The sequence below is a fragment of the Callithrix jacchus genome, chromosome 19 (assembly GCF_049354715.1).
Source record: "Callithrix jacchus isolate 240 chromosome 19, calJac240_pri, whole genome shotgun sequence".
NCBI classification, from domain to species: domain Eukaryota; kingdom Metazoa; phylum Chordata; class Mammalia; order Primates; family Cebidae; genus Callithrix; species Callithrix jacchus.
In genome coordinates this window covers 37,126,134-37,153,347 of record NC_133520.1, presented here as the reverse complement: position 1 = coordinate 37,153,347, position 27,214 = coordinate 37,126,134, and the positions used below count along the sequence as shown (strand labels likewise).

Genomic DNA, 27,214 nt, shown 5'->3' with positions numbered 1-27,214 from the left:
TGCCAAATACCTTGATTTCATCACTACACAATGTGTTCATGTGTGGAAACATCAAAGTGTACTCCATAAATATGTACAGTTACAATGTGTCAGACATTAAAAAAAAACCCTCTAGGTTTTTTTCACATGGTCTGCTGCTAGGATATGTCTTTCTAATTCTGCGCTTGCACTGTTGGTTTTGTGGACCTGAATTCTGTACTGTATCTTTTCCCTCTTCAGTTTCAGTCGGTTTTGCTTTGGTGCATGATTCCAGCCTATTGAGTTGTTTTGAGTTGTGACTGTGCTCTCTCAGCCCTGTGTCACCAACAGAACTGGTAGGTGTACCTTCTGCTACCTCTCCTAGGTTGTTGGTAAAATTACCAAGCAGAATAGGACAAAAGACAATTTCTGTTCCTGTGTTCGGAGAGGGACTTATCATGTTTGATCATAACCAGACATAGCCTTGTGAGACCACCTCAAAACTTTGTTTCTGAAATTATTAAGCAAACTCCTTTTCCTTATTTTCCTCTAACTCAGAATTTTTCAACTTCTGCCCTATTGGAGAATTTGGATTGGAGAATTTTTGTACTGGGGGGCTGTCCTATGCATTAGAAGATATTTAACAGCCCCTGACTTCTACCCTCTAGATGCCTGCTGTACTGCCCCCTCCCTTCACCTAGACAACCAGAGATGTCTTTAGACTGTCAAATGTTCTCTAGGGGGACAAGACTGCTTCCCCTTTAATTTACAGTCACTGCTGTAACCTCATAAATGATTAATTAAACAATCAACTATTTATTAAGAACCTACTATTTGGCTAGGACCTAATGATTTCTGAGAACACTAAAGAAGACATGGTCCTTGACCTCAGGAAGATTATACTATAAGAGACATGACCAAGCCCACAGAACAACTGGGAGAAAAAAAAGTCCATTAGTGAGTGATGAAGCATGAGATTCAGGCATTTAACTCAGAGAATTAAGAAGACCAGTGAGAACAGAGATTTCAACAGCTCAGACTTGATTGGGTTGGGAAATTTGAACATAAATAGACATGGGAAATTTCCCTCTACACAAAAACATATAGGCATACCTATATATTTAGGTAACTTTTTATGTATAGGCAAACTTTCAAAACATAGGCCTTACCTTCTAAATAAAAAAATCAGAGCACACAATTTTACATGTAGTTTGACAATGGGCAAAATGCCTGTATTTGAAATCATACCTCCCTTGGAGAATTTGAGGTCTGTGGTTTCAGAAGATGTGGAGGTAGTGGAGGACATTCAGGTTGGAAGAATAATGTAAACAAAGGTACAAAAAAAACAGAAGGGAACGAGAGTGGACCAGGGTTCATGGTAGGCAGCCTGAGAAATCAGGCAAGAGGGCCGGCTGAGACAGAAGCACATCAGAGACACTGAAACCTGGCATGGGAGTTTTAGTCTCAGATGTTTTTGAGTTCAGGAGTGGCAAAATGAAAGAGATTAAAGGAAGGACAGTCTGACAAGGGACTGTTTAGGGTGAATGTGTTAGAGGGTGCAGGGGCGGTTTGAATGTTGAAAGCCACACAAGGTGATAGCTGAATGGGCAAAAGAGTATAATTAATACAATAGAAGAGGCATTTTGGAAGAGCAGCAAGAAGGATAAAATTGAGTCAGTTCCTAGGAAGTTTCTTGGACGTTGAAATGGAGGCTCTGCCTTGGTATAGGGCTGAATTTCCCATTTTGGAAACTGGGAGAACCGCGGTGCCACTGACATTCTTCTTTTCCTTTTAAACTCCAAATATGTTTCTTTTCCTCGGATATTCTTACTACATTCTGATTGCTTTTTCCTTTGGGAGTGGTAAGAATAGATTTCAGAGAGAGATGGCTTTTGACCAGGGCCAGGAACATTGGGTAGGAATGGAGTTGGCAGAAATGAAATGGAGATGTGTGGGGCGTTGAATGAGGGAGAGAGTCTGAGCAGAGGCAATGGTGTGTTTGGCAAAAATGCACAGCTGTTGATCAGAGGAGTAAAGTGTCAGTACCTGATTAGGACAGGTAACGTGGAAAATGTACAGAGACAACCATCAAGGCAATGCCTCTGGCTCCTGGCTACCTCTTTCAAGTTTAAAATTTCTTATGCCGAGCCCTGCAGAGTCACTGAATTGGCTATTACTACAGATGAAGTTCTGTCCACTAAAAGAAGCGGACTCAGACGTATAACAAGCACTTTTTTTCTTTCTAGCCCAGGGCTTCTTACTATGATCTGGGTTCATAGAGAGGAAGGCTGGGTAGAGCTAGACTCATCTGATTTGGTGTTCGTGGGAGCTTATCTCTTCCTGCTGGGTAGCTAGTTTTTCCTTTCTTCCCTTCCCCTCCCTTCCAGATCTCCCTCCTTCCTTTTCTTCCCTTCTCTCTCTGCCTCTCTCTCTTTCTCTAAAATGCAGTTGGGAAGAAAAAGGTATCAGCCATGGGACCCTCTGGTGCACAGGTGCGAGGAGCAAAGAACTTTTCTGCCTTAGACGTAATCAGTTATCTCCTGCTCACTCTAGCTCAGAAGTTGATCTACCTTCTGATCTTAAAATGCTAAATCTCATGGAACTTATAAAAGTTTCCATTTTCTCACCTCTAACAAGCAAAAATGAGTACTCAACAGACTTCTATGGATGTAGTAGCTTATCACACAGTTCCTACTGTGTGATAGCAAGTGTTTGACCTTCAGGAAGCTGCTCCCTCTGCAGTGACCCTATCACCATCACCCTCCTGCTTAGCCTCCCTGCTGCCCACCCCAGGACAACACACCTCTCAGAAATTAGATAATGAGATATGGTATAAAAATTTTTTTAATTTCCAAATGCAAAATGGTGGTCATTGTAATAATAATAATAATATAAAAAGCATTTATCCTTCCTCCCTAGTGCAAAATGGTAGACGCGTTTAGATAACTCAAAGATACACAGTACTGGACACGTCATGACAATACAGTGCTGCACAGCAGCAAAACTCAATCCCAAATTCCTTTTGGTGGATGCTTGTGGTAGGTCAGTTCTAGATGTCAGTGGCTTCTCTGAAGTAAATCCAGATAACAGACAGCACGTGCACCTGCACTCTCCCAGCGGAGTCAGGCTCCCGTGCGCACGCCCTCTCCATCTCCCCCTGCATCTCTCAGTCGGTTTCGCTCGCTCTGTCTGCCGCCTCTCCCTCCCACTCCACTGGTCTCCCACCATTCCTAGGAGGCGTGCTGCCGGTTGGAGAGGGCCCTGCCGCAGAGGATGGCGTCGTGCTGCTTGCCTTTCTCCTGCAGGGCTTGCTTCTGGAGAGCCTGTCTCTCCCGGGCGGCCTGCAGCTCCGCTACGGCTGCCTCCTCGTCCCGCAGACGGCTGGCGGCCGTGAAGGGGCTGCACACAGTCTCCATCAGGCCGAGCACCACACCGAGGAGGGCCAGCACGCTGCCCAGCACGTACAGCTTCACCAGCTTCCCCTTGCGCTTGTGGGCCATCAACTCCTTGGCCAGGGGGATCAGCTCCTGGACCGTTTCCATCTCAGCTCTGGGCTCTCGGAGGCGGGAGTGAGCTGTAGGAGGGGCAGCAGGAGAGGGGACGTTAGCCACCGGAGAATGGCTGCAGCCTCCCGCCACCCCGTACCCAGCCTCCCGCCACCCCGCACCTAGCTTATCTTGGGGAGGGCTGGTAGAAAGGGGGACCACCTTAGTGGCGTGGCGCGAGCAGGAGGCAGCGCAAGCTGGAGTCGGAGGCGGTCAGCGAATACGGCGGTCAGTGAATCTGTTGGTCCGGCCGGCCTCGGCGTTCTCCTCCTCTCGGCAGCAGCGGCTCTTCCAGATGGAGACTCCGCAGCTGGTACCTCGTTAGCGTCCCGGGCGCTTATATATTTTCTCCGAGCCACGCCTCCTGGGCTCCCTGGCCCAGGCCAGCGCAGCCAGAGCCAGGGGAAGGGGGAGGGGGAGGAAAGGCAGGAGGGGGAGAGGAGGGGGTGGAATCTGGCGGGAGGTGGCCACGCGCTGCGCACGCTCTGACTGTGTGAGCAAGGGGACTCGCGGGGGCGGGGGGTGGGGGGGCGCGCGCGGGAGGGCAGGCCTGCATGGGAAGGTCCCACTCCAGGGAGGACCTGAGCCCAGGAAGGTGTCCATGGACATTTCTGGCCTGACGGCACCTTCTTACTGGTGTCGGTGGGTGCACAACTTTCTTCGCAAAGGGCAACCTGACATTATAAATAATGAGGGAATCTGGGGGTTCCACCTAAAGGAGAAAGCTTTAATTTTTATTCGGAAGGTTGTCATCTTTCCACGTGTGTGGCAATGGATCAGAGAGGGGAAGGCAAGGAGGAGGCATCTGGGTAATAGAACAGAACAGGTCATGCTTGGATAAAGCAGTATGTGCCAATATTGTTTCTTTCCTACCTGATTGGTTTTATTGAGAGGTGCATGCATGTAGAGCTGGAGTCAGTTGATAGAAAACTATTCAATGACGGTGACTTTTATGCACAGAGGGGGGTGTGTGTGTGTGAGAGAGAGAGAGAGAGAGAAGTTAGGCTCTTTGCCTGCAAGCTCTTTCCTTATGTACTTCGGTGTATCAGGGAATAGCCTTTAAATTCAAATTCTTCTCACTTACACTTGAGACGTGGAGTTGGGAGCTGGGTGGGGGTGGAGGGGCTCGAATATGGAAGAGGCTGTTGGTAGAAGTTCGTCTGCCATTCTAGAATGGAAGTATTTCATGCTCTCCTCAATAATTCTCTGCCACCCTCCTGGGTTTGGGGGTACAGCTTTACTGCTCCAGCTCAACTTCAGCATTGAAGCAGTTTGGGGCAGAAGGATGTGTAGTAGACAGCTTAGGTAAGAATCCAGAGTGTGAATACTCTTGGATATGTGAAGGATTGATTTTGACCAGGATTAGATATAATCACCTGGGGCTGAGGGAGCTTTCTAATTTGCCTTCAGTTACAGATATGCCAGATTTAGCAAAGTAGGGGAAAAGGAGAGGCAATTGGCCAAAGGGCTTTAAGCAGAGAAAGGGAGGGTGCAGGGGAAAGAAAGGGAAACCAAACTGGCCAAAAAATTGCAAAGGTCAGTGATGCAATCTTGCAACAGCCTTCACAGTTGGCCATACTGAGCCCTGAAGGGCGGGTTGGGGGAAGGGCTGTCTCAGGTATCAAATGTTTTAGTTTTTGTATTGTTAACAGTAATCTTTCTTTGTGGGTCTGAAGCAGTTTCCCAGATGATTCAGTTTAAAAAGGCAGCAATAACAACTACCCTTTGCCTTGGCCATTAATAGTTCAGGCAAGGGTTTGTGTGTGGAGAATGGTCGAGGTTATCTAAATAGCTTATTTGAAATTCTACATTTTAGAATTTAGTCTGTTTGAGTCAAGGTGACTAAGGGCCAAATGGGATGATCCTGGAGGATTGTATTTCCTGCTTATTGTTCTTTTAACCTTGTCAGGCAGGAAAATTCTGTAACAATGGTTCCCGCCAAGTTTAATGTCAGTGTTGGCATTTTCTTTGAATCTTCCTTATAATTTCGGACCCTCTAATAACTGGCAGAAATGATTTGTGAGCTTTCCCAGTATCTATGAGGGTTCCAAACTCATTGCTTCTGGAAGAGCATGTGATATGTGCCCTGATATGAGGGCTGTCACTTGGTTTCCATTCTGAAGGTGAGTCAGCCTAACTTGGGACCCAAAACTCTGAAATTGACTGGCCAGTGGGCATTTCCTGTGTTTCTGTAACTCAGAGACGCAAACCACACATCTTCCTAGGTCAGCAGGTTGTAATTTATCTGGGGTTCCCCTTTCCTGTGATTTCCTGTGTTAGAGCACATTGCCAGCTCAGATCCTTTTTTGACAATTTGACTTTGACCCCTAGGTTCCAGCAGCTATATTGGCAAGGGCTGAGCGGAGGAGGGGCAGCAAGTGCCATGGACAGAGGTCACTGGTAGATTTGATATTCCTAGTTTAGGTGGTAGCTGGGGCTGAGTGGGAGATGATGGGAGTAGAAGCCTAAGGAATCCAATGTCAACTCATGTCTAGGAATTTCTGAGAGCAGCAACTCTGTCTGGGTCAGAAAAGAGAGCCTGGCCCCTAGGGTAGGTGGGGACTAGGTAGGGTTTGGAAACTAAACACGTACTTTAATGAGGCTGATGTCATTTTTAGGGAAATAAAACACTGTGTTGTGTCATGTATGCAGGTTATAGCTATGATGGTCAAACCAAGCCATAGGGTGACCAACCATCTTATTTTGGTCAGGGATGAGGGGTTTTCTGAAATGAAGGACTCCCACTGCTAAAACCGAGGTACTTCCAGGCAAATTGAAATAGTCATCTGCCCTTGAGTCTATTGCAACATTTGACTCTTGCCACTTCTAGGAAGGTGGGACGGGCTAGTTTATATTTTGCTTTCTAAATCCCTTTCTCCCAGACATTAAGACATTCAGAGCCATCTGCAGAGGGTAAAGTCACAAAGAGGTGCATGTGGTTCAAGGGGTAAGTGCAGAGGAGGGATGAAACTGTCCCTACCACTCTGCCTCGGAGATTGAAGACGCAGGGGAAAGAGGTCTTTTGGATGGTTAGTTGTAAATCCGCTTCAATAATAATAATAATAGTAATAATTTTGTTACTAGCTCCTTGCTGCCTACACAAAGTCACTGCACACCTCTGGGACTCCAGGCAGCTGGAGGGAGGGAGTCATTGTAGGAGATATTGTAGTGTAGCAGGATCAGCAGGGAACAAACCTCTCAAACACAGAACAGAGAAAGGAAGTGGCTTTTTATTTGGCCAAGAGCTTCGAGAGGCTAATGCCTTGACCACTGAGCTCTCTGAAGAGCAGTATCTTTCCCTTTTTAAGGGCTTACAACTCCAAAGGGGGAGCAGAGGTGAAACTGTGTCATTGTTCATTGGCTGGACATTTGGCCTCACAAAACTTTGGCTTCATTGATTTGCTAGTTCATAAGCAGTTCGAGAGGGAACAGGCAGGGGAAGGGGCTTACAGAAGCAAGACAAAGGCAGTAAATTATTAGTAGGCAGAGATATTTCTAGGAGGGGGCCTGGGTCATGCAAATGTGGAGGACGTGACCCAGTGCCAGGCTCCAGCTGGTAGTAATACATTCTTTGCAACTTTTTCAAGGCTTATAGATAGCAGAGGCACTGGGAACTAAAAAGAGTTATCTTTCCAGTCCTTGGGGCTGTTTATAGTCTGGTCAGTGGTGTCAGCAAATTGCCTGACCACGGATTTAAGCTCTTTGGTATTTTATCTCTTTTTCACTCTTCTTCCCATCTGAAAGGGAGGAGGGAGGTGGAGGCTGGGAAGTGGGAGGAGGGGAAGAGGTCTCCCATCTCAGTAGCAGGACAGAACACAGATGAAACCTCCTGGACACCAGATTTAAAGAAGGAAGTGGCTTGTATTCTGCTGGGAGTATCAGCAGACTTGTGTCTCAAAAACTGAGCTCCCCAACAAAGAAAATACTAGCCCTTTTAAAGGCTTACAATTCTAGAAAGTACATGTGAGAGGGTTGCGATAAATGAAGTGCATGATCAGGTCGGGGTTTGAGCAAGATTGAGCAGAACTCACGTTTCTCCATGTTATGTCTGCTATCTATAGATAGGAGTGTGATTAAGGGTGGTGCCCAGTCTGCTAGCCTTTACTTTTTTCTAAACACAGTTTACAACCTAGCCTAGAATGCAAGATAAGCTTGCAGCTTCACTAGGGAGGGATGACTTAAATTCCTTAGCCTCTGTACAACTCTTAAATGTCCTTTACTTTTAGCTAACTACTACTTGTGTTATGCTTATTATTTAAACTATACTCTGTTCTTTTTATTTTCCTTCTACAATATGATAAAACTATTTGTAATTTAAAAACTACCCCACTTGAGTTTTTTTTTTTAAGTCCCTTAGTTTCTTTTCACAGTTTTAAAAAGAAGGCTTCTTATCACTCAATATCAATGGAAGACACTGAAACTTATATGTCTAGCCTTTATCTCCTCTGGTCTTGTAGACAAGAGTTCTACAGTCCAGTATTTCTGCGTGGATACCCTGCTATCATCACAGCTTGACTCACTTAAAACAAGACCCCTTACCTTCTTCTCTATACTCTTACTGAGCTACGTCCTCGTCTCAATATCCTTATTTCTAGCAGTGACGGCTCCATTATATTTGTTCTCTGGGCTTGAAATATTGTGGCAGTTTTTTTGGGAAGGCCTTCCCTGACTACTGCATCCCACCACTCTCCACCCCGTGCCCTACTTTCTTTTTTTCCTAGCACTTGTTACCTGACTCTATGTGGATCTACTTAATGATTTGGTTTTATATTGTCTTCCACGTGTTGGAGGATAGGCTTCGTGAGAGTGGGGACTTTGGTTTGCTCTTCACAGTGTCTCCAGTGACCAGTATAATCCTTAGCACATAGTAGGTCCTTAATGGCTAACTATGGGATTAATGAATGGCTTTCCTATTAGACTGTGAAGTCTGGCAGGGGAGGAACTGTTTGTTTTTTTTGCATACAGTCCAACTTTTAGTAGATGCTTTAAGAAGCATTCAGGTGCTTTTAGGGGACAATTTTTTTTTTGCCTTTAATCCTTTCTCCTCTAATCTCCACTATTACCAAATTAATCTTCCTAAAATTTAATTTTTTATTGTCCACTGACCATTTAAAGCCCAAGATTGTTGCTCACTGCCCACACAATGGACTCTTGGATCCTGCATGTTGAATTTGCTTGATTTAGTATTCTTGGAATTCAGGATCTCTGTGGGCCTGATCTTTTCCTTTTTCGTCTCCCCCAACAATGCTTTTTTCCATGGAGAGTTTTCTTCGCAGGCCAAGAAACAGTTCATTCTCATAGCTGCTGCTTCATTTTTACTCACACTGTTCTTCCTACCTGAAATGCTGTCCTCTTTCTACTTGGTCTTCCTTTCTTCTTTGAAGGCAAGTTCAAGCTCATGTGCTCCAAGAAGCCACCACTGCCCATGCCAGCACACCCTGATCTCTCCTTTCTATGAATTTCAGTTGCCTTGGGGGACTGTACTGTACAGTTGGCACTGGATTGATTACTGTTTTGTATAACTCTCTGTTTCCTGTGGGCTTGCCTCAGTTCTGTGGAAGACCGAAGGTTTGTATCTTTTGTGGTGCTAACATAGAATAGGGAGCTAATCAATATTAGTTACATTGACCTAACAGTCAGTGCTGGGATAGAGGGTGCAAAATGACCAGTTAAATCTCTCTTGGGAAGTTATTTCAGGCATAGTAGCCTGTCCTTGGCTCAGAGCCTTGGTGTTGAAATTGCCCAAGACCTGGCAACTTGGCTTAGTTTCCTTCACTCTGGCCTCCTTACCTTTCACTTCCACTCCCAACTTAGTGTCTGACATTACAGCCATTGGCTCATTCTAAGGCACCCTCCAGCCTACCCCTGGGACAAAGCAAGGCAAAGGAACAGACTTCATAGGCATTTTGCTTTTGTTCCTCATAGCTTTTGGTCAAGCAGAGCCACCAGCTGCTGGGGCATGTAGACTGTGCTGGGAGGCTTGAAAAGCCATGTGTGGTGTGGTTAGGATCACCTGCACCCTGCTGCCTACATACCACTTTCAGATCAAACAATATACTTTACAAGATTGAATCAGCACAAGGAATTTTCCCCAAGCTCAAATGCCAGTTGGAATTAAAGGTATAGGGCTCTGAAGTCAAGCAAACCTGGGTTCCTTCAAATCCCGACTCTTTCGTTTGCTAGTGTCTGACCTTGGACAAATGACTTAACTTCTCTAGCTTCTATTTCCTCATCTGTAAAGTAAGAGTTATGATAGCCTCTATTAAATGGAATGTGGTGATGACGATAAGCCCCTATGAAACAGAGCATGAGGAAGAGTGAATAAGATAGAGTGCTGTAAAGGCCTTAGGCAGTGTCTGGCACAAATGAAACCATCATTAAATGATGGCTGTTATTATCCAATTGTCTTTGCCTCCTGCTCTACGTCAGCAATTCCCATGATGCTTTATTCCAGCCCAGGACATCACTTGCATTCCTTAGGTGACATTTAGTTAGCTTCCAGTAAGGTAAAAAAATATATGTTGAAGCCAGCCATGTAGCTGACACTGTGTTAAGCATAGTTATAGAAAGCAGAATACAAACTGCATTTGCCCTCAAGAAGCTTCTAGTGAAGAAGAGGACACAGACTGGCAATGAGTTATTACCATATCCTGGGATAAGCACCGTAACAGAAATTTATACCAGATGAACAAAGAGAACAGAATGAGACAGGTATTGATTCAATGTGGGGAGGAGATGGTCAAAGAAGGCCTAAGGGCAAGTGATTCCCGAGAGGCTTAAAAGATGGGTGGCATTCACCAGGTGGTTCTGGGACAGGGTGGTGTTCAGGGCATGGCAAGTGCTTGAATGAGCTGGGACTGCATATGAAAAGGGAAGATGAAAGATAAAGCATCACATGGTCTAAGAGAAGTTAGACAAGATTGGTGTTAAATTGTAAAGAATGGACTTTGGGAAATGGCAAAAAATGAGCAGGAAGCAGTAAGTAGGAACCAGATAATGAGCTCCTACTCATGTCATGCCTAGGAACTGGTGACCACTCCCTTCTTCTAGAAACACTTTTCTCCTTGGCTTCCATGATACCATATTCTGCTGGTTTTCCTCTTACCCTATTCTGGACAAATCTTAGCATTTTTATCTCACTTTGCCTTTTCATTTAACTTACAAATGCCAACATTTCTGAGGACTCAGTCCTGGAGCCCCTTTTCTTATTTGACATGCTTTCTTCAGTGATTTAATTTACCGGTAGGGCTTCCATTGCTGCTTCTACACAGATGACATACACATCTGAGCTATAGGCCTGTGTATCCCTCTGCCTTTTCTGCATTTTGACTTGGATGTTTTACAAGGTATCAGAATTACTGTGTCTAAAGCCAAATTCAATATTTATACCCCATAAACTTGTAACCACCTTTCTTAACCAGAGCTTCACCATTCACCCAGTAGCTCAGGTTTGAAGTCAAGGAGCCATCTTTTCCTTCTTGCCCTCCATCACCTCTCTAATGTGAAAAATCACCAAGACTTATCATTCTACCTCTTAAATATCTGCTACTTCTATCTGCTGTCTATCTCCTCTGCCACCCTCCTAGTCTAAGCTCTCACTGCCCGCCCCAGACCACTCAGTATGGGCTCACAGCTGGTCTCTCTGCCTCAGGTTTTGACCACTCTAGTCCACTTCAATCCAGTGTAGTCTTTTTAAAAAGTGCAAACTTGGTCATGTCACTCTTCTCTTTAAACTCCTTCAGTAGTTAGCAAAAAGTTAGTGGAATAAAAAAATAAAATTCTTCAGTACATCCCCACTTTTCCTTTTGGAATGCCCCAGATTCTTCTCATGGCGTATAAGCCACCCACCATACTGTCCTTGTCTGTTTTTCCAGCGTCATCCCATATCCCTCAACCCTCACTCTTTGGAGGCCAGTCACACTGTTCCGTTTCTTTGCAGCTGCAGGTCCTTCCCCATGTAGTTCTTTCCATGCGGAAGGAACACTTTCTTCATCCCCTGTGATCTGGTGAACTCTTACTCATCCTCCAAGTGTCACTGTTCTTTCATTTCCTCAGGGAAGACTTTCCCTCTCACCCAGATAAGGCCAGCTCCCCTTGCTGCCTGCTCCCATGGCCACCTTTCTTTCCCTTCCATAACTCTGTTGTCTGTCTCCATTGCAGACTGTGCTGGGAATCTTGAGGGATTACAAGTTCTATTCAGAAGCCCTCTCTGTCTTGTTCAGTGCAGTGTTCTCAGAACTAGTGCAGTACATAGTTCCTTCAAGGTGTTTGATACATAGCGGGTAATCTGTCTTCAATTGAACTGTATCCTATAGGCAATGAGAAACACTGATACATTTTACACAGAAAAACACTACAAGATTGGCATTTTAAGAGATCACTGTGGCAGACTGCAGGATGGTTAAGCAAGAGGCAAACTAGAGGAAGCTAGTAAGACACTGTTACAGTAGTTCAGGCAGGAGACCATGAATAACTGGGCCAAAACAGAGGTAATGGGGTGAGAAAGAGACAGATCGAGTGATAAATCAGAAAATCTGGCAGAACTTGTGCTGTGGAAGAGGAAGGAGTCTGGGATGACTCCCAACTTTGGGAATGAGAAGGGGAAGAACACCTCTGGTGAGAAAAATGAGTTCCATTTTGTATTTATTGATTTTGGGCTGTCTATGGGACGTGCAGGCAAAGATGTTCATCAGATAGTTATATGTGAATCATGAATCAGGAGCTCTAGAGAAAGATTAGTTCTGGAGTCATTGCCCATACTGTTGAAGCAATCCAGGCCCTCCTGCATTATCTCCCTGGGTCGGTGGTTCTCAACCCTCGCTCCACTTTACAATCATCCTGGGTTATTAACTAGCGATGCCTGGGTCCTCCCATGATTCCTTTCTTCTCCTGCATTATTTCCCTAGGCCAGTGGTTCTCAACCCTCACTCTGTTTTACAATCATCCTGAGTTATTAACTAGCGCTGCCTGGGACTGCCCCAAGATGAATCAACTCTGAATTCCTGGGGTGATTTTAGAGTGTAGCCAGAATCATGGACCACTTCCTAGGTGACTTCCTACAGTTCCATGGTTTGAGACTCCTTCAGTGTTCCCTACAGAACTTTCTGCAGCAATGGAAATGTGGCATATCTGTGCCATTCAATATGGTAGCCACTAGCTACATGAGGCTCTTAAGCACTTGAAATGAGGCACAACTGGTGACCTAAATTTTTAATTTTGTTTAATTAATCTAAATTTCAATAACCCCCTATGTGTGGTTGGTGGCTACTGTATTGGACAGGACAGCTCTATATGCTGATGACTCTGAAATTTGTTTGTCTCTCCTGAGCTCCAGGCTTACATATTATCTGATTTCTGTCTCTTCTTGGATATCTAATAAGGTCTCTTTAAGTTAATGCATGCCAAAATGAAATTCTTGATTTCGTTTTCAAAACTTATTTCTCCTAGTTTTCCCCATCTTGGGAAATGGCATCACTTTCCACCCAATTGCTAAAACCCCAAACATAGAAGCTCTCTTTTATTCCCTCCCCCGCCATCTCCCTCTTCCAGTTTTTTAGCAAGTCCTATTAGGTCTATCAAATTGACAGTTTGACTCCATCCACTCCTTTCCATCTCTAGGAGAGCATAGATTAGTCACAGCTTTATACTAAAAGTTATTGCATCCTTAGTGTGTGCCTTCTGAGACCTCTGTATGTATTAACTTACTAAGCCTACAAACAACTCTATGTGGTAGGTAAACTATTATCCCTATGTTTATAGACAAGGAAACTGAGGAACAGAAAGTTTTTGCAAGGTGTCTGGAAATCAAACAGCTAGTCAGTGGTGGGGATGGGACTCAAAACCAGATAGTCTGGCTCCCAGGGTCCATGTTCTTCACCATTCAATATTCTGTCCCTCTGGCTGGTTCCAAGGCCCCATGGTCAATATTCCCCCCACCACCTCCGTTTACATGTTAGAATCACTTGAGAAAGTTAAAAAAATACCAATTCCTCAACCCTATTCCAGGTCAGTTAAGTCTCTTGAAGTAGGGCACAGGCATCAGAAAGTTTTAGAATATTCCAAGGACTTTTCATATATAACTAGGGTTGAGAAACATTTCCTCTCTGTGACCTGGCCCCTGTGTGCTCCCTGACCCTAGCTTTAACCCCCAACCTTGCTCATGCCATTTTCACCCCTTCTTCCTGCTTCTAGAAGAGGCCAAGCTCTTTGCTGCCAACACACATTTGTGTTTGTTCCTTCTCTGCCTAGAACACCCATTCCTGGCATGTTTGAGGACTGAGTATGACTTTAGAGGTCATAAACCATGGGAAGATTAAGGGTCCTCCACACTGCCTATCTAAATAAAAATAAACACAATATTACAGTTTCAAATATGTATAAGGAGGGGCCTACAGTATTCTAATTTTCCTAAGGGGTCTACTTCCATGTCTTTTTGATGTGTCAAAAATAATAATTTTCTAAAGAAATTTTGGTGCTTCTACCTTACTGGTACCTTAAATATATGCTTAGCTTGTTTTGGGGAATCCAGACCTAAATCTTTTGGACTCATCCCAAATATCACGTTCTCAGAGAAACTTCTCTTATCCATCCTTTCTTTTTTTCTTTTCTTTTTTTTTTTTTTGAGATGGAGTTTCGCTCTTGTTACCCAGGCTGGAGTGCAATGGCGCAATCTCGGCTCACCGCAACCTCCACCTCCTGGGTTCAGGCAATTCTCCTGCCTCAGCCTCCTGAGTAGCTGGGATTACAGGCATGCACCGCCATGCCCAGCTAATTTTTTTTGTATTTTTAGTAGAGACGGGGTTTCACCATGTTGACCAGGATGGTCTCGATCTTTTGACCTCGTGATCCACCCGCCTCAGCCTCCCAAAGTGCTGGGATTACAGGCTTGAGCCACTGCGCCCGGCCTTCTTATCCGTCCTTTCTGAAGTGGCATTCCCCCTTCCTGAGACCCATCTATCACATCGTTCTGGTTTTCTCATATTTCATAGGAAGCACTAAAATATGTAATTGTCAGATTTAGTTTTTAGTTAACTAGCTTATTGTTTGTCTGCTTTATGAAGGAGGGTTCTTGTCTGTCTTATTTGTTGCTATAACCTCCTCATGTAGTGCAATGCGTGATACAAAGTAAGTGCTTGATGTATATTTCCTGAATGAATGAATGAACGAATGAATGTGGGCTCATGGATGGCAAGCAGCACAGAGTTGATTAATCCCAAGGCAGATAGACTTATTTGGGTTTTTACCTTTTAAGATGCTTTCTTCATGGTGCGGGAAGGGAGAAGTGAATTCATAAAAAGAGAAGACTCTCCTGCGGGGCACGGCCTCAGCAACCTGGTGAAGTCTCAGAGCTCAGGAGCTGGCAGAAAGAACATGCTAGGATATTGCATGGATTCTGGGTGTGGTGAGAGCTAATATTTATTTTTAGGTAGTAATTTCCCTTTGTCTCCTCTTTACTTTCAGTAAAGTTTCTTCAACTCAACAGCTATGTGTTTTGTTCTTTGGAAAACAGAGGAAAGACTGTGGGTTCGTGCTTCGCTTTGAGGGCCAAGATAGGCAAGAGAGATTGGGGGCAGCATAGGGAAATGGTGCTCAGAAGGCTAGAAGGGTTTGGGGGCAGCAAAAACTAGAATGGATTTGTACTTTAGCATCTAACCTTAGAATTCTCAGAATTTCTGTTATTTGGGTAGTAGAGGAAAGAATGACTCTTGGATGGCTAAGGAAGTCGAGGGTATTCCAGTTGCAAGATTAATACATTATTTGGTAATTATGTGTTTAATGTCTGTGTCCCATGACACAGTAGACTTCCTCTGGTTAATGATTGTGTCTGACTTGTTTACTACTGTGTTGCTGGGTTCCTGGCATTGGGTGGGCCAGTAAATATTCGTTTAATGAATGAATGGTTCTGGGTGTTTTTGTGTTTCTAGGTTGTAAGTCAGAAGGATCTGCTGAAATGCGATGAGGAAAACTAGAAGAAAAGTCCAGGCCCTGAGAGTGAGTGCCAAAAAGAAGCTGGGGGTGGAAGAGGATCAGTATACAATATGCAATATGCAGACGGATTTGCTAAGGAGGATTCAGATAGGAGATTCAGACTCCCAGAGCAACTAAAAGAATAACAGGCACTGTCAAAGATCTAGACAGAAAAGCCAGCAAAGCAGCAGTTTGGACACACAGAGGGGCTGCTGGTGAGAGAAGGTGACCCTCGATACTCCTTTCAGCTCTTGGGATACTCTTGATCCCCAGGAAATGGACTTAGAGAAACAAACATTCCTAGACCCCATTTGGTTGTAGGGAGGAGCTTCTCAGCATGTTGGCTTTGGTACTGATTGGCCAAAGGCTGGAATGGGTCGGAAGCTAACAGTGGGACACATGATCATTGGCAGCACAGGAATAGGCAGCAAGTGATAAGTCTTTCTGATACACATGTTCCCTAACACTTTGGGAGTGATACAGAATTCTTAAAACATGTTTAGGGATACTTGATTCCTAAGACCCTCTGCCCATCTGTGCCCTTCTCTTTCCTAAACCCAAGTTTACCTCTTTCATTCTCAATGTTCTAAAAGCTGGATCTTAAAGGCTCGATTGCCTAGAATCTATGGCCTGATCCCAGAAAGATTTCGGTTTCACCGAAAGTACCACCAGGTTGGTTCTTTCTATTTGTTAGTACCAGCTAGGGTGGATAGAGTAGGAAATTGGCACATAACTCAAGGCTGCATGGGGTTGGAATTCTGATGCATGGATCAGTTCATCATGAATTTTCTCAGATTCCAATTTTTAGGGGAATTTTTTTTTTCTGGATGATTTTCTTTCCAAGTTGTCTCAAGAGAGAGTTATAGGGTGATATTCATGGAATCATATTCTTTAAGCACTTTTTAAAATTTTTATTATTTTTTTATTGCATTTTAGGTTTTGGGTTACATGTGCAGAACATGCAAGACATTTGCATAGGTACACACATGGCAGTGTGTTTTGCTGCCTTCCTCCCCTTCACCCACATTTGGCATTTCTCCCCAAGCTATCCCTCCCCAGCTCCCCCCCCCCCCCCCGGCTTTAAGCACTTTTTATATATGTTTTTTTCTTGCCTCAAGAGTTCCTACTAAGAAATAATTATCTGCTTATTGAGCGCCTATTATGTGCAAATACTGGGCTATGAACTCAAGGGTTCTCCTTGACTTCAAGGATTTTATAATCCATGTTTGGGAACAAATCACAAAATAATTAGCATTGAACAAGCCTAAGTGTGCAAATTTGAGATATTTAGAAAAAAGATTGACAGAACAGAATGGAGCTGATTGCTGGTGAAGTTGTAGAGGTCAGGTCCACTTGCCAGAGTTTAGGAAGAATTTACAGAGAATGCCAGAGAAGCCACTGCTGATACAGGAATCTGATCTGAGCCTTTGATTTAGGATCTTGCCAAGTACACAGGAGGTGGAGAGGGCAGTGTAGACAGGCAGAGTTGGACGAATCAACCCTAAGTGTGGTTGAGGGAGCAAATGACCAAATCAAAGCGCATCTGTGAAAGGGGTTGTGTGAGTTAGGGCCTAAAATGCAACTTTTTCAGCTGGCCCTTAGTGCCCAGCTGAAGACTTTGGACTTGAACGTGGAGATGATGGAGGGTGTGCAGGATAAAGTCCATACAAAATCCAACACCTAGCAAATGGAGCACAAGCCAAAACTCACAAGACGAAATGCAGCAGGAAAAAGCGCCAGGGTATGTCTGTGCCTGTCTGTGTGTATGCTCACATGTATCTTAAGAATGGTACCAGTTTAAGAGGGGACAACCTGTTTTAACAGTATTTTTCTTGAGAAAGACGGAGTTGTTAAAGTTTCTACAAGCTCAATATGGGTCTGAGGTATGATTTGGTTGGGAGAAGCTTCCTGTACGTCAGGCTGCAGCAGTGGAGTAGGGTCTCCTGCACAAAAGCTATATTGACAATATTATTTTTCTTCTCCAAATCCCTGGATGGAACTGCTATTCCCATGTGATGTTTCTATCAGGTTTTTCTTGGACTTGGAACAAACTTGACTTTCTCAGATCATTGTGTATCTGCATGCAGAGTTTACTGAGCCACCTGAGGTAACACTTTTATAAACTTGGAGGAAAAGTATTGCTGCCAGAGTGAACAAGTATTCCAATTTACCTGGGACTAAAGGGTTTCCTGGGATGTACTTTCAGAGCTGAAATGCCAAGAGTCCTGAGCAAACCAGAATCATCAATCACCCTGCAACAGACCAGAATCTTCTCCTTTATTTCCTCCCACTTCCAATGGTGTTTAAGAGACTGAAGAGGTGACATACATGTCTCATAATTATTTATCCTCTGGCTATAATTTGCAGAGATTTCATCTATGTTTTTAAGGTTTTTCAGGGAAGCATTCTTGTCATGTTCTAGGTTTTGCAAATCTAGAATATTCACCACAGCAGACTTTCCTGCCAGTTTCCTTGAGATTTTGTTTTCTGGTAAATTTTCCATAAGACATTTCCTTTTGTTGAAAAGTAGATTTCCTCAATCCTGGTAAGCCATATGTAGTAGAAAGAACACGGACTTTGGAAACTTAAAAATATGCTATTGAGGCCAGGTGCAGTGGCTCATGCCTGTTGTCTAGCACTTTAGGAGCCCGAGTTGAGCAGATCATGAGGTCAGGAGTTCGAGACCAGGCTGGCCAACAAAGTGAAACGCTGGTCCACTAAAAATACAAAAAAATTGGCCGGGCCTTGTGGTGAGCACCTGCAATACCAGCTACTCAGGAGGCTGAAGCAGGAGAATCGCTTGAACCTAGGAAGCAGAGGTTGCAGTGAGCTGAGATGGCGCTGCTGTACTCCAGCCCAGGCAGCAGTGTGAGACTCCTCAAAAAAACAAAGAAAACCTGCTACTGAATTCTGGTTTCCCCATATACTAGTTGTGGTGGACAATGCTATGTGTTTAGCATGTCCTGCTTTGTTTTCCTCCTCTGGGCACATAGGAAAATTACCTAGGACCCCTGTGAGTAGTTCTCATCAATGAGTTGTAAGCCAAACTAATTGTGTCATTTCAGAGCTCAAGTGTGGAGTAAGTGGGGAGAGTTCCTCCGTGCCCTCTCTACCTTGCTGCCATGACCTCTAAGGCCGTGTGTGCTGGTTGCTGCAGTTACAAGATGGTAGAAGTGCCTAGTGACTGTGTGCAATAAAGGATCCCTCTTTTCACCACCGTCTTGCATGTTTCCTTGTGTGAGCCACAAATAAACATTTGTTAGGTTAAGCTGCTGAGATTTTGTGGTTATTACTGTAGCAAAGCATATCCTAAAGCATCAGCTCTGTGATCTTGTGCCAGCTACTTAATGCTGAAGCTGTAGAAAGGGGAGTATGATATCTTCCTCAAAGAGTCATCTTAAAGGACTGCAGGAATGCCTAAACAAGATATTGTATATACATTTCTTAGCATGGAGCCTGGTTCATAAGAAGAGTTGGAAAAATACTTTGTTTCCTTTAGTTCTCAGAAAAATACAGAGATATTTCTTTCTGGAGTAGCACTTAAACAAAGGGGCAAATACAATCTCTAATGCCCAAGAAGCCAATGTGGAGTCTCCCTCCCAGTGATGGAGGGGCAGGCCCCTCTCTGCACTGTTGGTTCAGTTCTCAGTGCTTCACCTGGAATGGACTTTGACAAAGGGACCCTTGCCCAGGAGGATGCCACCATGATGTCAAGGCAACTGAAACCCAGGGCACCTGTGCTTATTTCTAACTGTTACATTTTGGAAGATTACTAACAGATGGTGGATCTTCTAGAGGAAGATGACCACATTAGGAAAAAATCTGGAAGTCACAGAACTGGATAAACCTACTACAAGTGAGGTTGCCAGATTTAGCAAATAAGAAGACAGAAATCCCAGTAAAATTTTCAATAAACAACATGTATTCTAGTATAAGTATTCCCTATGCAATATTTCGAGCCTACTTATGCCAACAAAGTATTCCAAGATCCAGATTTAACTGGGATTCTTTTATTTGGCAATCCTAGCTGCAGGGAGCCATGTTTTCTTTTTGTTGAAGACAATGCACAAATATGGCATAGAGATGTAACATCACAACCTTGGACATATATACACATTTATACTTGAACAATATGAGCTGCTGGGTATACAGAGTTCTGAGTGAGCAACGGGAAAAATCAAAATCAGGCATTATCTTGGGAGAGATCCATGGGAGAAGCAAATCTGGACAAGAGTAGTAATTTTAGTTATCCTTACTTCTTTCTCCCAAAATATAGATAAAGTAAGAATTGTCTCTAGTTCTTTCTTTCTGGTTTGTCCCAATACATACAAGCAGTTAGAAAGCAGGAAAATAGGAGAAAGAGGGAAGATGGCGCTGTAGGACCAATTCAGGATTGCAGCTCCCAGTGAATCCGCAGAGGGTGAGTGGACGCCGCATTTCCATACGGATCTTTATTGTCCACAGACTAGGAGATTCCCAGGTGTAAGAGCCCCATGGGCTGCCAGTGCAGCAGTTTGGGCCGGTGCAGCTGTTTGGGCTGAGGCCGCAGCGCAGCAACACTCCATACAAAATACACTGGTTTGGTTGCCCTGTTAAACCGGCAACTGGAGATTTTGGAAGGCAGATTAGCACATTCATCTGATTAAACGGGACTTAAACTGAAAGCCAGGCCAGGAGATTCCCGGGCAGCAACGTGGTTTGAGCTGGTGCAGTGGGTCACCAGAAATCACACAGATCCCGGCACACTTGCAGCAGGTGACTGGAACACCTGGGAGAGAGTCAACTGTTCAACTTAAAAAAAAAAAAAAGGGTTTCTGAGGAAGGGAGCCAGGTGATCAGGCTTGGCGGGTCCCATCCCCACAAAAACAAACAAAACAGCAATTTGAAATGCTTGGGATTGAGAGTTTCACAGCAAGCACAGCTGAACCCAGGACAGTGCAGCTCGGTGGGGAAGGGGAGTCCACCACTACCAAGGCATGTGACCCCTACAGAGGTACTCTGCCATTGATGACGCAGCCTGCCTTTGCCGAGGCAACCCGCCATAACAGAGACAGTCCCCCACTACAGAGGTGGGCCACCATCGCCACTGCAGTTCTAATCACACCCATATAAACAGGACTACAGGGAATTACATATGGCAGCAGGGTGGAGCCCACAACAGCAGGGCAGAGCCCATGGCAACAGGGCAGAGCTCACAGCAGCTCATCATAGCCACTGCAGGCAGGCAGTGACTAGACTGCCTCCTCGCTGGGCAGGAAAGTGCAATGGATACTCATAAATAAAGCCCTAACTCCCTGGGACAGAGCATCTGAGGGGAAAAAAAGGGGCTTTATGAGTTCTGCTTCAGCAGACTTAAACATACCTGCTTAGCAGCCCTGAATGAACAACGGAGCTCACAGCTCAGCACTAGAACTCCTATAAAGTACAGACTGTCTCCTCAAGCAGCTCCCTGACCCCTGTATATCCAAAGAGTCACCTCACAAAGGACTGATCAGACTGACATTTGGTGGGCATCATTCAGGAACAAAGATAGCAGAAGAAGAATCTGGTAGCAACCCTCACAGTTCTGCAGCTGCTACAGGAGTTCCCCAGGCAAGCAGGGCCTGGAGTGGACCTCAGCAGTCCAACAGCAGTGGGACCAGACTGTTAGAAGGAAAACTAAGAAACAGAAATACTTCATCATCAACAATCTGGACGTCTACTCAGAGACTCAATTGGAAAATCAGCAACCACTCAGAAGACAGGTGGATAAATCCACAAAGATGGGAAGAAACCAGCGCAAAAAGGAGGAAAACACATGAAACCAGAACACCTCACCTTCTACAAAGGACCAAAACTCCTCACCAGCAAGGGAACAAAGCTGGATGGAGAATGAGTGTGATGAAATGACAGAATCAGACTTCAGAAGGTGGGTAATGAGAAACTTCTGTGAGCTAAAAGAACATATTCTAAATCAATGCAATGAAACTAAGAACCTTGAAAAAAGATTTGAGGAAATGATAACAAGAATGGACAACTTAGAGAGGAATATGAGTGAATTGAAGGAGCTGAAAAACACAACATGAGAACTTTGCGAAGCATGCACAAGTTTCAACAGCTGAATTGACCAAGCAGAAGAAAGGATATCAGAAGTCGAAGATCAACTCAATGAAATAAAATGAGAAGCCAAGATTAGAGAAAAAAGCGCAAAAAGGAATGAACAAAGTCTCCAAGAAATGTGGGACTATGTGAAGAGACCTAATCTACATTTGATAGGTGTACCTGAATGTGACGAAGAGAATGAAGCCAAGCTGGAAAATACTCTACAGGATATTATCCAGGAAAATTTCCCCAACCTAGCAAGGCAGGCCAATATTCAAGTCCAGGAAATACAGAGAACACCACAAAGATATTCCGCAAGAAGAGCAACCCCAAGGCACAAAATCGTCAGATTCGCCAGGGTTGAAATGAAGGAGAAAATGCTAAGGGCAGCCAGAGAGAAAGGTCGGGTCACCCACAAAGGGAAGCCCATCAGACTTACAGCAGATCTCTCAGCAGAAACCCTACAAGCCAGAAGAGAGTGGGGGCCAATATTCAACATCCTTAAAGAAAAGAACTTCCAACCCAGAATTTTATATCCAGCCAAACTGAGCTTCATAAGTGAAGGAAAAATAAAATCCTTTGCAAACAAGCAAGTACTCAGAAATTTTGTCACCACCAGGCCTGCTTTACAAGAGCTCCTGAAAGAGGCACTACACATAGAAAAGAACAACCAGTATCAGCCATTCTAAAAACATACCAAATGCTAAAGAGCATCAACAAAATGAAGAATCTGTATCAACTAACGGACAAACAGCCAGCTAGCATCAAAATGGCAGTATCAAATTTACACATAACAATATTAACCCTAAATGTAAATGGGCTAAATGTACCAATCAAAAGACACAGACTGGCAAATTGGATAAAAAGCCAAAACCCTTAAGTGTGCTATATCCAGGAAACTCATCTCACATGCAAGGATACACAAAGACTCAAAATAAAGGGATGGAGGAAGACTTACCAAGCAAATGGAGAGCAAAAAAAAAGCAGGAGTTGCAATTCTCGTCTCTGATAAAATAGACTTTAAAGCAACAAAGATCAAAAGAGACAAAGAAGGCCATTACATAATGGTAAAAGGATCGATACAACAAGAAGTGCTAATGATCCTAAATATATATGGACCCAATACAGGAGCACCCAGATATATAAGGCAAGCTCTTAAGGACTTACAAAGAGGCTTAGACTCCCACACAATAATAGTGGGAGACTTTAACACTCCACTGTCAATATTAGACAGATCAAGCAGACAGAAAATTAACAAGGATACCCAGGGCTTGAACTCAGACCTGGAACAAGCAACCCTGATAGACATTTACAGAACTCTCCACCCCAAATCCACAGATTATACATTCTTCTCAGCACCACATCACACCTACTCTAAAATTGATGACATAATTGGAAGTAAAGCACTCCTCAGCAAATGCAAAAATCTGAAATCATAACAAACAGTCTCTCAGACCATAGTGCAATCAAGTTAGAACTCAGAATTCAGAAACTAACTCAGAACCACACAGCTTCATGGATACTGAACAACTGGCTCTTGAATGTTGATTGGATAAACAATGAAATGAAGGCAGAAATAAAGAAGTTATTCAAAACCAATGAGAACGAAGACACAACATACCAGAATCTCTGGGACACATTTAAAGCAGTCTCTAGAGGAAAATATATAGTAATAAGTGCCCACATGAGAAGAGTGGAGAGATCCAAAATTGACACCCCATAGTCAAAATTGAAAGAGCTAGAGGAGCAAGATCAAAACAACTCAAAACCTAGCAGAAGACAAGAAATAACTAAGATCAGAGCAGAACTGAAGGAGATAGAGACACGAAAAACCCTTCAAAAAAATCAATAAATCCAAGAGCTGGTTTTTTGAAAAGATCAACAAAATAGACAGACCACTAGCCAGATTGATAAAAAAGAAAAGAGAGAATAACCAAATAGATGCAATAAAAAACGATAAAGAGGAAATCACCACAGATTCCACAGAAATTGAAACCATCATCAGAGAATATTACAAACATCTCTATGCACATAAACTAGTAAACCTGGAAGAAGTGGATAAATTCCTGGACACCTGTGTCCTCCCAAGCCTAAACCAGGAGGAAGCCAAAATTATGAATAGACCAATAACAAGGTCTGGAGTAGAGGCAGCAATTAAGAGCCTACCACACAAAAAAAGCCCAGGTCCAGATGGGTTCACAGCTGAATTCTACCAGACACACAAAGAGGAGCTGGTACCATTCCTTCTGAAACTATTCCAAATAATCCAAAAAGAGGGAATCCTTCCCAAATCATTTTGTGAGACCAACATCATCCTGATACCAAAACCCAGCAGAGACTCAACAAGAAAAGAAAACTTCAGACCAATATCCATGATGAACATAGATGCAAAAATCTTCAATAAAATACTGGCAAGCTGATTGCAACAGCACATCAAAAAGCTTATCCATCATGATCAATTAGGATTCATCCTGGGGATGCAAGGCTGGTTCAACATATGCAAGTCTATAAACGTAATTCACCACATAAACAGAACCAAAAACAAAAAACATGATTATGTCAATTGATGCAGAGAAGGCCTTTTACAAAATTCAGCAGCCCTTTATGCTAAAAACCCTCAATAAACTCGGTATTGATGGAACGTATCTCAAAATAATAAAAGCTATTTACGACAAACCCACACCCAATATCATACTGAATGGGCAAAAACTGGAAGCATTCCCTTTGAAATCTGGCACTAGACAAGGATGCCCTCTCTCACCACTCCTATTCAATATAGTACTGGAAGTTCTAGCCAGAGCAATCAGGGAAGAAAAAGAAATAAAGGGTATTCAAATAGGAAAGGAGGAAGCCAAATTGTCTCTATTTGCAGACGACATGATAATATATCTAGAAGACCCCATCACCTCAGCCCAAAAACTCCTGAAACTGATAAGCAACTTCAGCAAAGTCTCAGGATATAAAATCAATGTGCAAAAATCACAAGTATTCCTATACACCAATAACAGACTTAAAGAGAGCCAAATCAAGAACGAACTGCCATTCACAATTGCTACAAAGAGAATAAAATACCCAGGAATACAAGTTACAAGGAACATAAGGGACCTCTTCAAGGAAAACTACAAACCACTGCTCAACGAAATAAGAGAGGACACAAACAGATGGAGAAACATTCCATGTTCATGGTTAGGAAGAATCAATATCGTGAAAATGGCCATACTGCCCAAAATAATTTACAGACTCAATGCTATCCTCATCAAGCTACCATTGACTTTCTTCATAGAACTGGAAAAAACCACCTTGAACTTCATATGGAACCAAAAGAGAGCCTGCATAGCCAAGTCAATTCTAAGCAAAAAGAACACAGCAGGAGGCATCACACTACCAGACTTCAAACTATACTACAAGGCTACAGTAATCAAAACAGCATGGTACAGATACCAAAACAGAGATATAGACCAATGGAACAGAACAGAGGCATTGGAGGCAACACAGCATATCTACAACCATACAATCTTTGATAAACCTGACAAAAACAAGCAATGGGGAAAGGACTTTCTGTTTAATAAATAGTGTTGGGAAAACTGGCCACCCATGTGCAGAAAGCAGAAACGGGACCCCTTCCTGACACCTTACACTAAAATTAACTCCAGATGGATTAAAGACTTAAATATAAGACCTGGCACCATAAAAACCCTGGAAGAAAATCTAGGCAAAACCATTTAAGACATAGGAGTAGGCAAGGACTTCATGACCAAAACACCAAAAGCATTGGCAACAAAAGCCAAAATAGACAAATGGGACCTAATCAAACTCCACAGCTTCTGCACGGCAAAAGAAATAGTCACTAGAGTGACTCGGCAACCAACAGAATGGGAAAAAATTTTTGCAGTTTACCCATCTGACAAAGGGCTGATATCCAGAATTTACAAAGAACTCAAACAGATTTACAAGATAAAAACAAACAAGCCCATTCAAAAGTGGGCAAAGGATATGAACAGACACTTTACAAAAGAAGACATATATGAGGCCAACAAACATATGAAAAAATGCTCATCATCACTGGTCATTAGAGAGATGCAAATCAAAACCACATTGAGATACCTTGTCACGCCACTTAGAATGGCGATCATTAAAAAATCTGGAGACAACAGATGCTGGAGAGGATGTGGAGAAATAGGAACACTTTTACACTGTTGGTGGGAGTGTAAATTAGTTCAACCATTGTGGAAGACAGTGTGGTGATTCCTCAAGGACCTAGAAATAGAAATTCCATTTGACCCAGCAATTCCATTACTGGGTATATATCCAAAGGACTATAAATCAGTCTACTATAAGGACACATGCACACAAATGCTCATTGCAGTACTGTTTACAATAGCAAAGACCTGGAACCAACCCAAATGCCCATCAATGATAGACTGGACTGGGAAAATGTGGCACATATCCACCATGGAATATTATGCAGCAACCAAAAATGATGAGTTTGTATCCTTTGTAGGGACATGGATGAATCTGGAGAACATTATTCTCAGCAAACTGACACAAGAACAGAAAATGAAATACTGCATATTCTCACTCATAGGAGGGTGATGAACAATGAGAGCACATGGACACAGGGAAGGGAGCACTACACACTGGGGTCTGTTGCGGGGAATAGGGGAAGGACAGCGGTCGGGGGGAGCTGGGGAATGATAGCATGGGGAGAAATGTCAAATGTGGGTGAAAGAGGAAGGCAGCAAAACACACTGCCATGTGTATACCTATGCAACTATCTTGCATATTCTGCACATGTACCCCAAAACCTAAAATGCAATTAAAAAAAAGCAGGAAGATAAGGTGCTGGGAGTTACTCCTGTTTTTAACCCTCCCTCCCTCCCCATCTTCTTTCCTTCCTCCTACAACATTTATTGAGGAACTGTGCTAAGTGCTCTCTTGGCGTAACAAATCCTGCCTCAAGAAGCAGTACTTTTTAAAAACGGAAAACCCTATCTTACAAAATCTGCAATGATTCAGAAAACATACACAACGTACTCTCAGGCAGTCAGTGGGTTTAGTGGAAGGGCATGCAGGTCAAGGAGTGAGCAGAGAGGAGTGACTAATCAAAGACCACTTGTAGTGAACAAGACTTAACTCTTCTCACTCTAAATCTTTTTACCTTACTGGTACTGATTATTCTAGTAAAATGCACTCATTGTGGACTAAGAGAGCACACAGAGAAATAGAAAGAGACAAGAAATGTTAACATTTTATCTATTTTCTGGTACTTTTTTCTTTGGAGTTAAGTAGATTTTGGGTAAATTAGTTTTCTTTTTTTCTACCTGTTAGTAGTACCTCCTAAGCATTTTCCAAAGTTATACACATTTTTAAAATTGATATTTAGTTCAGAAGGGGGACAGTTCTGAATTCTGTTTGAAAGGAAAAGAGCTAAATTGAGTGAAGAATCATCACCCTTGATAGGTGGAGGCAGAGGCCCCAGAGGGAAGAAGTACCTTTTCTCTATTGCCTTCAGACTTCCTGGCGATTATCCTGAGTTCAGTTGCAAACCTGCTGTGCAGACTAGCTTTGACGACGACTCCTCCTCCTCCTCCTTCTTGTTCTTCTCCTTCTTTTTTAATCAGATGTTGGACTCTGGTATTGTTAACTCTTGAAGGCCATAAAAG

General features: G+C 43.4%; 2 protein-coding genes and 1 long non-coding RNA gene across 11 annotated transcripts in view; 1 reads left to right on the top strand and 2 right to left on the bottom strand.

Annotated features, from left to right (window-relative positions):
- Positions 1-27,214, top strand: part of LAMB3 (laminin subunit beta 3) — a 200,527-nt gene that overhangs the window by 118,921 nt on the left and 54,392 nt on the right. For 2 of the 8 annotated variants that reach the window (XM_078357050.1, XM_078357048.1), the window contains exons 1-2: positions 3,535-3,816; positions 15,428-15,494. The exons of 2 other annotated variants lie outside the window; for them this stretch is intronic. The gene's annotated coding sequence lies outside the window, so the exon portion shown is untranslated. Of the gene's footprint in view, positions 1-3,184; positions 3,817-15,427; positions 15,495-27,214 lie in introns of those variants that run through there. 4 more of the 8 variants (XM_078357046.1, XM_078357049.1, XM_078357044.1 and 1 more) reach the window with 3 other exon arrangements.
- On the bottom strand, positions 2,785-3,818 carry G0S2 (G0/G1 switch 2). Of its 2 annotated transcripts, none has more exons than XM_078357060.1 (2): positions 3,626-3,818; positions 2,785-3,532 (listed from the first exon to the last, which is right to left on the bottom strand). In XM_078357060.1, the coding sequence occupies exon 2, from the start codon at positions 3,498-3,500 to the stop codon at positions 3,189-3,191; it is 312 nt and encodes a 103-aa protein (XP_078213186.1). In that variant the 5' UTR covers positions 3,501-3,532; positions 3,626-3,818; the 3' UTR covers positions 2,785-3,188. The 2 variants fall into 2 exon arrangements, with proteins under 2 accessions (XP_078213186.1, XP_008983863.1); XM_008985615.6 differs by having other exon boundaries at positions 3,666-3,818.
- On the bottom strand, positions 4,328-27,121 carry LOC144580416 (uncharacterized). The gene is made up of 3 exons (XR_013529899.1): positions 27,044-27,121; positions 14,747-14,859; positions 4,328-4,450 (listed from the first exon to the last, which is right to left on the bottom strand). It is a non-coding gene; the product is annotated as an uncharacterized LOC144580416 (long non-coding RNA).

Excerpts from the sequence above, each read along its gene's own strand:
- G0S2 (XM_078357060.1), bottom strand. The coding sequence starts at position 3,500 with ATGGAAACGGTCCAGGAGCTGATCCCCCTGGCCAAGGAGTTGATGGCC.